The 10,654-nt window shown below is 47.0% G+C and overlaps 1 protein-coding gene across 10 annotated transcripts in view; it reads left to right on the top strand.

Moving 5' to 3' along the window:
* The window catches only part of LOC102369805 (poly(rC)-binding protein 3-like), a 322,632-nt gene that overhangs the window by 212,514 nt on the left and 99,464 nt on the right, over window positions 1-10,654 (top strand). For all 10 annotated transcript variants that reach the window (XM_025198321.1, XM_025198316.1, XM_025198320.1 and 7 more), the window contains one exon: window positions 5,383-5,516. In XM_025198321.1, the coding sequence (XP_025054106.1) occupies window positions 5,439-5,516 (78 nt within the window). In that variant the 5' untranslated portion in view covers window positions 5,383-5,438. The remainder of the gene's footprint in view (window positions 1-5,382; window positions 5,517-10,654) is intronic.

Raw genomic sequence — 10,654 nt, 5'->3', positions numbered from 1 at the left:
GCGTGTGGGAAGAGGAGTAGCCACGTGCTGCTCAGGACAGGATGAGCCCGGCCGGAGCAGCAGGGGACTCAGCTGCACTTTCCCCCTACCGGCGCTGGTCAGTCCCAAGCAGCACATGGCTCCGCCGCCACTTCTGCTGGCTGGTGCTGACCTGTCCGGGCTCCTCCCATCCCCAGTAGCACGTGGGAAGCCAGCTTCAGCTGCGTGCTGCTCTGGATAGGACAGACCCGCCTGGGTCAGCACCAGCCAACAGAAGTGGTGGCGGAGCCGTAGGGAGGGGGAAAGTGCAGCTGAGCCCCTGCTCCTCTGGCTGGGCTCATCCTGAGGTTCATTTCATGTTTGTAAAATGCTTGGAGAGCCCCACATAGATGCACTGCATAGAAATGCAAAATATATTTTGACTTATTTGGTTGGCACCTTGGGCTGAGATTTTCAAAGCTGAGTCAAAAGGCCAACTTCCATTAAAATGAATGGGATTTAGAGAGCTCCAAATCTTTATGACAACTTTGTAACATGCCTAGCTACCCCTTTTTGCAAATCTCAGCCATAGTTTGGAAGCTCAGCCAAAGAACATAAGAGCTTCTGAACATAAGAGCATAAAAAGTGGCATGCTTGGTCAGCCCCATGGTCCATCTAGCTCAGTATCTTGTCCCGAACAGTGGCAGAGGTGGATGCTATAGAGGGAGAGTTTTGAACTGGTTATTTAGACCCATTTCATTGTCACTTCCTGCAACTTCATTGGTGTCAAAGGTCATGTGACATCACTTCCTGATGTGATACCACTTCCTGTGAGGTCTTTGAATATGGCTCGCCAGCCCACTGGGTAATAAAAAGTTCATGATCCAGCCCCACATTCAAAAAGGTTGGACACCCCTGACCTACACCCATAAAGAGCACTAGGCTATTGCTTGTGCTATAGACTGCAACTATCAAACTGGCAGTCCATGGATTCCATGTAGCCCATGAAGGGTTATGTTGTGGCCCCCAATCTCCTGCCTGACTACTGCTCCCCACATTGCTCTGGCTGCAACAGAAGCTGGAGTCTCTGGGCTCTGCGTCCCTCCTCTGATTTTCATTGTCTGCCCCCATGTCAGGGAGCAGGGCAGTTCACTGTGTTGCAGCCAGGGTTAGTGAGGGTGCCACGGTATGGTGGGGTATGTGGACATGCAGTGCAGTGGGGGGTAGAGGTGCACAGTGCAGCAGTGGGAGGGGACCTGCATAGTGCAGCAAACAGGGGAGCTCTTATGCTGTGCAGCTGGAAGGTGGGGGGATGGCCATGAGATATGCAGCCCCTGCTGGTCAGGGGGAGTACAGGGCCTTTGGACCCCTGGTCACTGAGAGTTGGACAACCCTACTTTAGATGTCCACATGGCTGTTTTCACCCCCCAGATTTTCAGGCATTAACACAATTCAGCAGTGGTACAGCAAGAAGTTCTGTTCCCTAGTTTAGGTAGCATGTTCATTAGACTCCATTTTGCTTTTTGTTTCGGACGGCCAGAGCCGACTCGAGGTGATTTAGAAATTGCTTGTTCGTCAGGGCGGGCTGGTGAACGGAGAGGCAGACAAGGTTTAATGGTTGCAAAAACATTTACTTACGCCGCGTGGAGTTGCGACGCAGCTGGTCCAGTCATCTGAACAACCACATGAGTTGTTCCAGCTGGCGGGGCCCAAGCCAGTGAATCCATCCGTAAATCAAGCCGGCGGGAAAAGGGTACGTCTGGGATTGCGCTCGACGACGGGAAGAAAGATCGATAGGTGATCAGTCTATCGATCAGCTAGCCACAAGTCAGATCTCTTTAGAGGCACTCTGCAGCGTGCTCAAAGTTCTTTGACTTGGGCGGAAGTCGCACAAATTTTTAAACGGCCAGCAAGCCAATTATTAGCCGCCACGTGTGAATAATTTAGCACTGGCCAATAGCGGGACACAAATTTGCATTCAAATAGCGGGAACTCTTTGCACCGTGCATTTCTGTGCTGCAAGGAAGAAATACATCCTGCAAATTGGCGGGAATTCTCTTGCACCGAGGTTTCTCTGTGCAGCAAAACCCTCACTGTGCAAGAGGCTCTCATGTGGCAAGAAAATCCCATTGTGCCGAGGTACCAAAAATCACTGGGTTTTGACACTTTTCTCCTCACTCAGAGACACTGTATGTAGATAGGGAGCCTCAGTAGTAGTAGTAGTAGTAGTAGTAGTAGTAACAATAATAATAATAATAATAATAATAATAAATAAAGACGCTTGGCCGTAGATTAGACAACAGCATTAAAATACAAGAGTTCCTACTGTGCTCTTGCTTATTGGTCAGTCCTCTCCCAGAGCACAATCACTTGGCCAGCATGTGGCAATAAGGGGCACAGTGGCCTTTTGGCTAGTCAGTCTGGGGATAATCAATCCTAGCAATCAAGTGGACGGAGAAGAGCCAGTTACTTTCTGTGCTTGGGAACCACTAGTCAATTCCCAAGGGAAAAGAGTCAAGTATCTCTTCTGGCACACACATTCACTCTCTCTCTTTCTCTCCTTGCCTTTTACATTGTTGGGTTGCAGACTTTCTACAGGCCTAAGGCCACCAATGTTACTCCCGCTGAAATGTTAGAGAAACTACTTCATCTTCAGACCCACAGTCCTACTGTCCAGATCCACAGTGGTCATGGCCAAATATAAATTGGCCAGGCTGGAAATCAGAGGAGGGTGTCTAACCACCCAAGCAGTAAGGTTCTGGAGCAGCCTCCCAGTAGGAGTAGACCAATGCATTACTTCTAAAATGGTGCTTGATCAATTTATGAAGGAAGTGATAACCAGGGATCCTGGTTTTCTCTGAAATAAAAAAATCCCCAATTTTTGGATTAAAAAAAGTAACCCAAAATCCACATTTTCTGTGATTAAAATGAAACACCACTAACATATAGAGATATATATATTTTAACCAGAGAAAACCAAGATCCCTGGCGATAACACATGGTGGCCTGTGACATCAGGAGAGTGGATTAATGACCCAGGAGGTGCATCCACTCCCATGTTATATACATGGGGAGTGCTCTGCACTCTGCTGCTGGTGAGACAGTATCTATGGCTCCGGGACCACTCCCTGCATAGCGGTCCCTTAAGGATGTGCATTAGCCTCTTCAGTCTGGTCAGACCACCCAAGAACAGTTTGTCTGAACAGTCTGGCCATACAGTTTCCGTTCTCACTGCTATAGGGATGAACAACATTATCCTTAATACTGCACCTTCATTGCAAGAAGTGAGCCATGCTTTGTTTGTGAGTTTTCTTTTTTCTTTTTTCTTTTTCTTTTTGGTCATTGCTCTGAACATGGCATTCTGCTCTGTGTGAGACTTCAGGGCTCCTGCTTACTTTCAGATAGGCCTGAAAAGGACAAAAATAACTAGAGTCTACAAGGAAGCTTTGAGCCTGCTCTGCTTTGAGAGTTGCCTGCCTCTGGTGATGTTGCCCCCTTCCCTCTTCTTCATTTGTAATGATAAATATCCTTGCATGAAGAGACTCATAATAGACCTTGTTTACCCCTTCAAAGCCAGTCCTTGCAGCTTTCATTAGTATTTCAGGATATTTATGACTTTATAAATTACTGCAAGTCTGTAATTTGTCATCAGGAATTAAGAAACATTTTTCCATTTAAGGCTGAGACTGAGCTTTGGCCTTTGAAAGACTGAGACACCTCTGGGCTTCCTAGACAAAAACAAAATTGACAGCACCCAGATTTACAGTAGCAAGTGGCTCTTGGTTACTCGCATGTCTTTGATTATGTGTCAACTGCTGTTGATGGTAGGGATATGTGGTTAGGGTCAGAACTGAAGTAACTGGAGAGAAAATAAAATTATCTCCTGGAGGAGCAAGAAGGTAACAGATGTGCTAGGGACAGACATTACAGATAAACCAGTTTAAATGACCAGAAACTGGTTTAAACCTGTAATAGAACATAAATTCAGTGCACATAAACCAGTTTCAAAGTGGCTGAAAATGGTTTAAGATAAACCTGGTTGAATACAGTATCAGACTTGACTGATTTGGGTCAAACCAGTTTATGTACTGTCTGTCCCAGACCCCTTCCTAGTTTAAGCCAGAGTCCCCCAGCATCCCAGTTGCTTTGCAGCTCTGGGCAGTTCTGTCTGCTCCAGAGAACAGGACTGGCCCCACCCCTCTGCTCCCTAGCCAGAGCTCCAGCAGAGACTGCAGGCACAACAGGGTCTGCCTTGCTTCCCCCTGCCCCATTCGCTGCTTCCTGCTCAAGTAGGAATTCCTCTCCCTCCCTCGCTCCCTCCCTCCCATCTCCCACAGCACAGACCCCAGCCCCATGGACCCTAGGCATGTGGTATGCTAGCTAATGCTGAGAGGTGTCTGTGTGTGTGTATCTCTAATTTCACTGGGACAGGCAGGCAGGAAGGGTCAGCATAGGACTTTTTGGAGCTAATCAACAAGTCAGATGGTAATGTCCTTCCATTCCTTCCTTGGAAAAAATGGTTTAAGAAGAACTTGAAATAGTGAGAGAGGCTTTTGTTTTGTTGATGGGCTGGTAAACACTGTGTTATCAGTCCCCTTCTGGCTCCCTCACCTGTCAGATTTGCAGACAGTATGAAGAAACAGGGAGAAGGAGACTGAAAAGTTCACTGTCCTCAACAGATGCATGCACTGCACACACCCCATTTGCCTCAGAGTGCTAGCTGGAGGCTGAGGTCTGGCAGCACTCCCACTGCTTGAGCACTGAGTGGGGAAAAGCCTAGGATGGTGCAGGCAAGGTGGGGGTTTACACCCCTCCCTAACCAGAGGTCTTGCCAGGGCCTGGCCACACTCCCCTCAGCTCAGCATAGTGGAAGGGAAGGGAGGGCTGCATTTCTTCAGTCCAGAGGGAATGTCTATGCAGTTGCAAACCAGTTCAACCTAGGCAGGTTAGACTAACCTACAAAGGTTGAATCAATTCAGGGTCAGGCAATATTTGTCCCTAGCCGTGGAGAAAGAGAGGGAGGGAGGGAGGGAAATAGAATTGTCTCTATTCTCCAATATTGAAGAAAATGACATGGAGTTTAAAAATAAAATTGGAATTCTCATGCGCACACATACACACTCTCATATGCATGAACAATATACCTGTAACCATGTAAAGAAGCAAGTTTTACTTTGTTGCCACAGGTTCTGGTGTGTTGTTTTAGCTCTCAAGTTCAGAACACAAAGCCTCAAAAAGGGATGTTTATCACCCACTGGATGAGATACTTAAGACCCAGAAAAAAACATAATCCAAGCAGCTTTTTGAGTGCTAAACCATATTTGGGAAAAATCAAAGGGATGGATGTTAATTGGTTTGTGAAACACAGTATTTTCAGCTTAGAAATTCAGCCACTCAATGGTGCCTTTTTTTTTCTTTCTGCAGGTTTATTAAGTGAAAAAATACCAAACTGCTTTCAAGTATTGAAAAGACCAGGCAGGATGAACACGAAAGACACAAAAGTGACTGAAGGAGGCCTCAACGTCACACTCACCATACGCCTTCTCATGCATGGCAAGGTGATGTTTTAGACTCATTCATAGATTCATATTCAGAGATTCATAGATTGTGAGGCTGGAAGGGACCTCAGAAGATCATCAAGTCCAGCCCCCCTGCACCCAGCAGGAAAGACAACTGGGGTCAAGTGACCCCAGTAAGGTGATCATCCAGTCTCCTTTTGAAGATTTCCAGGGTAGGCAATTGCACCACCTCTGAAGGAAGCTTATTCCACAGTCTTGATACCCTAGCTATGAAGAAATGTGTCCTAATGTTGAGCCTGAAACAGTCTTCTGGGAGTTTGTGACTATTATTCCTGGTTTTCCCCAAGGGTGCCCTGGTGAACGGTTGTTCACCGAGCCCTTGATGTATTCCCCCCAAATCCCCTCTCAGCCTTCTCTTTTTCAAGCTGAAGAGTCCCAGGTCCCTCAGCCCTTCCTTGTATGGCTTGCTGTTCAAGTCTCTGATCATACAGGTGGCCCTTCTCTGGACTCTCTCAAGCTTTACCCCGTTCTTGTTAAAGTGCAGCACCCAGAATTGGACTCAGTACTCCAGCTGCAGTCTCACCAAATTTGAGTAGAGTGGAAGAATCACTTCTTTGGTTTTTCTGGAGATGCATTGATTGATACATGCCAGAGTATTATTTGCCCTGTTGGCAACAGTGCTGCACTGCTGGCTTATGTTCATACTGTGGTCTGTTATTACCCCCAGATCCCTTTCATTAGTAGTGCTGGTCAGACTGGTGTTGCCAAACCTGTAGGTGTATAGGGGATTGTTCAGCCCCAGGTGGAGCACTTTACATTTCTCAATGTTGACCTTCAGCTGGTTCCAATCCACCCAATATGCCAGCCTGTCTATGTCTGTTCTTCCCACTGACAGTGGTTGTCTTCTTATTTAGCTCTGTGTCTGTGGCTGCCATCAAAGTCTGATGGTTACATTCACAAAGGGACATATCTTGTTCCAGTATGAATCAAAAAACTTCCCACCCCCAACCTAGCCTTGGTGCAGCAGTATGACTCAGAGCATGCTTGACTTCAACCCCATTCCTTTTCAGTACAGCATGTGGCTAGATGTGTAAGTCTGAGATGCTAGGGAAAGGTTTTACACACAAACTGGTTTAAGTGATCAGAAACTAGTTTAAACCTGTAACAGAACATATGCTCAGTGCACATAAACCAGTATCAAAATGGCCAAAACCAGTTTGAAATAAACCTAGTTGAATGTAATAGAATTGAATTGAGCTTAAACTGGTTTATGCAATGTCTGTTCCATACCCCTTCCTGGTTTAAGTTAAACAAGAGTCCGCCAGCATCCCAGTATGCTCTCTGGGCAGGGCTCTCTGCTCCAACAAAGCAGGGCTGGCCCTGCCCCTCTGCTGTCTAGCCTGAACAGGGGCAGGGACATGGCAAGACACCAGCTGGCATGGCCCCGTTAAGGCAAAGTGAGCAGGGAAGGAGTTAATTCTTCCCTCCTTCCCCTCCCCCACCACACCTAGGGTCTGCCTATCTGCCGGGGCAGGGGGTGGCCCGGGTTGGAAGACCCCAGCTTTGGTCCCTGGGGCAGAAGGGACAAAGGGAGGAATTATCCCCATCTCTGTTCCCTTCACCTTAACAGGGCCATGCCAACACAGCATCTGGCCATGTCCCATTGCTGGAGCAGTGAGGGGATGAGGAAGGGCAGCAGCCTCTGTCAGACTACCCAGGAGGGGGTTTATTCCCGCCCTCCCTTCTCTGTCTGTCTCACCAGCAGAGACCACAGCTGTCCCAGCATGGCTCCATTAAAGCTAAGGGGGCAAGGAGGGAGTTAATTCCCACCCCCACCACTAGGGGACTGCAGCCAGGGCAAAGCAGCCCCTCTCTTCCCTGCCTCAGCCAGGGCTCAACTGGGCCAGGCTGGGCCACAGGGGAGGGGCCACCCCCAGGGACTGTGGCTCAGTGACAGCTGCTCCCTGCGGCCAGGCTGGGCCGGGTCAGGCAGCCCCACATGGAGTGGGGGACGGGGGCAAGGGAGGAGGAGAAGGAAGAGTCCCGCATCCAGCACCGCACAGAGCCCCCCTCCCCACCTTGCAGCCATAGGGGAGAGGAAGGAGGGGGAAGAGTCCTTCTCTGGGGCTGGGCAGCGCTCTGTGCCAGGATTGATCTTGGTAGTATGGGAGCTACTTAGATGGGCAGAGCTGTCCCCTCCTCCTCTTCCTCCTTGTTCCCTGCCCCCCAGCCACAGGGGTCTCACTGCACTCCTTCTTCCCTCCAAACCCCGCAGACCAAGGTGTGGGTTTGAACCCCTCCTTAGTCTTACTCAAGCCTGCCAGGGCCTAACCTTCAAAGATTGAATCAATTCAGGCTGGCTTTTTGAATGTCTGCCCCTAGCCTGATAGGCTGAATCAAAAACCAAGTGCCCATATTGGTGATATTACAGCTTCTTAGTTCTGCAGCTCTGGGTCTGAAAGCATGTAGTTTTCATTAATATTTTTTATCCTTGAAACTGTGGTGCTATAAATTAAAAGTTGTTTTGCAGGTTGTCAAACAAAGGATGTGTTTATTTGCAACATTTGAGCAAAATCTGCCTGGGCACTTCTTTGCTTTGGGAGTATATGTAATAAAAAGAGAACTGATTGGTTTCAAATGTACTTTAGTTTTCCTTTAGCAAGGAAACAGTGAAGATGGATATGTCTCTCTGTATGTGTATATTACATACACAATGTTTCTTTTGATTTATAATACATGAAAACACCTGTCTTAGGCTCTCAGCATCTATGTTATAAATTAAAAATACAACTCTGTAAAAAAAAAAAAAAAAAAAAAGAAATTGCTTCTAATTCCCTAAATTAAAAAAAAAAAAAAAAAAGCAATTGCTTCTAATCCCCTAAATTAGAAAATAATTGATAGCATCCAAGAACCCATTCTACATTCCCCTCAGCAAAAGGCAAACCCATATATATTGGATTTATATTCATGTGCAATTATGTTATGTGTATGTGCACGTGTGTATATATGTGCATACATATAAGGCAGGAAAAACATTAAACTTCAAATTCTATTATTCAAATTTGAGCACTCAAATATTAGGAAATATCAGAGTTAAGGCATTATGGCTAAATTGGCCTTAGTCAAACTAAGCATTTAAAGACCTGCTTATCTTTAGGCATGGAATAGGTCTACTCCCATGATTAAGTGTTTTGCTAGATCAGTGCCAAAGAGGTGGGTCCCATTCAGGATTGAGCCCAGCATACATAAATTAACAAGCATTGGTCATATACAAAACATTTCAGTTAAAGTGCTTTTTTAACCCATACAAGCAATCAGAAAGGAAATTTGAAAAAGCTAATTTTCTGTGTTAATCACAGTGGTTGTGTGTGCAACTACTGTTAACAGTAATGAATGTTAACGTGTCTAATCTTCATTGTACATGTAGCCCTGGGGCCTAGATTAAATTCATAAAAGCAAAGAAATCCAAAGTTAGAGTAGAAATTTCCCATACATCCTCAACTAACAAGGCACAGTGGGTGTACCCTAACTACAGTGCACTTCCAAAATGTATGCTATTGTGCCTAAATATTGCAAAGAATACATTAAATTAGAATGTATTAAATTCAGACCCTTACCGTTGCTTTGATGTCACTTTTGCAATTTCAAATTGCTAACAACAAGGAATTCACAGTGCCCGGAAGGAGGTCATTCTGAAAGTCGTGAGTGGCTCTGAAATGAAGCAGGAATATGCCTGCCTCCACACAGTTTCTTAAGATTTGTTGTTCTAATGGCATCGCTAGAAATTACTGAATTCTAATTAGCATTACTGGACAAAACACTTAATTGTGTTGGAACAAAGAATCTAAATATATATTCATAACTTGCAAGACGAGGGAGGAATGAAAAGAACATTATTAAAAATACTATACATTCCCATTCTTCTAGTTTTATTACTGAAATAAATATTTTATTAAAAAGTTGAATTGTATAAAAAAAAAAAAGATTAAAGAGCTCTCCCAAATAACCTTAACTCTATCCCTGAAACTGGGAGACCTGTAAAACCCCATATAAATAAACTTTGCACTTGTGACCTCTACATTCTGCATCACAGATAGCTGATAGCCATAATCTCTGGTCACCTAGAGCATTTTAAACCTAAATATTTCTCATATGGATTTTAAGAGGAGAATGGCTCTCTTCAGTCATATTTACTGCATTTTATGCAGTATGATATTCATTTCTGTTGCTGATTTTAAAACAGACAAGAGGAGGCTTACCATTGTGAAACGTAGAAGGTTGTATAAAATTTCAATGACTAGCATGAAGGACATCATACTGATCTGGGAGCTGGACAGATCTCCAGTGTGTATATGACAGGGGTGGGCAAAATACAGCCCGCAGGCTGGATCCAGCCCACGAGGCCAATCCATCCAGCCCATGGGGCCCCTAAAAATGTTTAGAAAATTAAAATTGATCTGTCCTTGGTTCCTGTCAAAGATGACAGGAACCAAATGCAGTAGAACCCAGGGGAAGCCATGGAGAGCTCATTCAACAGCAGAGCCCACCTGGCCCAGTTTCCCCAGCTGGAAGCCCCAGCAGGGGCTTCTGGCCTGTGACCATGTGGCTACACTCGTGCAGGAAGCGCAGGTAAGGTGGGGGCGGGGGGGGGAAGGCAGGGGACAAACTGGTGCTGAGTGCGGGAAAAAGCGGCCCCTCCCTCTCCCTGTGCCCAGAGCTCCCTGCTGCAGCCACTCACAGCCCGCGCAGGGCTGTCCTGAGCAGGCACAGGCAGCCCCATGCAGGCTGCAAGTGGCTGCAGCATGGGGCACTGGGCATGAGCCGCTTTTCCCCACCATGCTCAGCACCAGCTTGTAACCCACCCCCGCTGCCAGCCTGGGCCCCAGGCCAGCTCCAGGCTCACCCGTCAGGGCTGCACTGCGATGGCGGCAGTAGCTGCGGCCCCCCTCTGCTTGCCATGCTGGGCAGTGTTTGCTGCTGCTGCCCAGTGCATGAGCTCCAGGCGGGCAGCAGCAGCAAACACTGCCCAGAGCAGCAAGCAGTGGGGCCACAGCTGCTGCTGTCGCAGTGCAGCCCTGACAGGCAAGCTCGGAGCCAGCGTGGGGCAAGTTACAAGCTGGTGCTGAGCACAGGTGGGGGAAAGTGACCCCTCCCTCGCCCCGTGGCTGGCGCCCCGC

This window comes from Alligator sinensis, unplaced genomic scaffold (assembly GCF_000455745.1).
Source record: "Alligator sinensis unplaced genomic scaffold, ASM45574v1 scaffold428_1, whole genome shotgun sequence".
Taxonomy (NCBI): domain Eukaryota; kingdom Metazoa; phylum Chordata; order Crocodylia; family Alligatoridae; genus Alligator; species Alligator sinensis.
The sequence above is the reverse complement of the archived record's forward strand: the minus strand, read 5'-3'. Positions and strand labels throughout refer to the sequence as shown.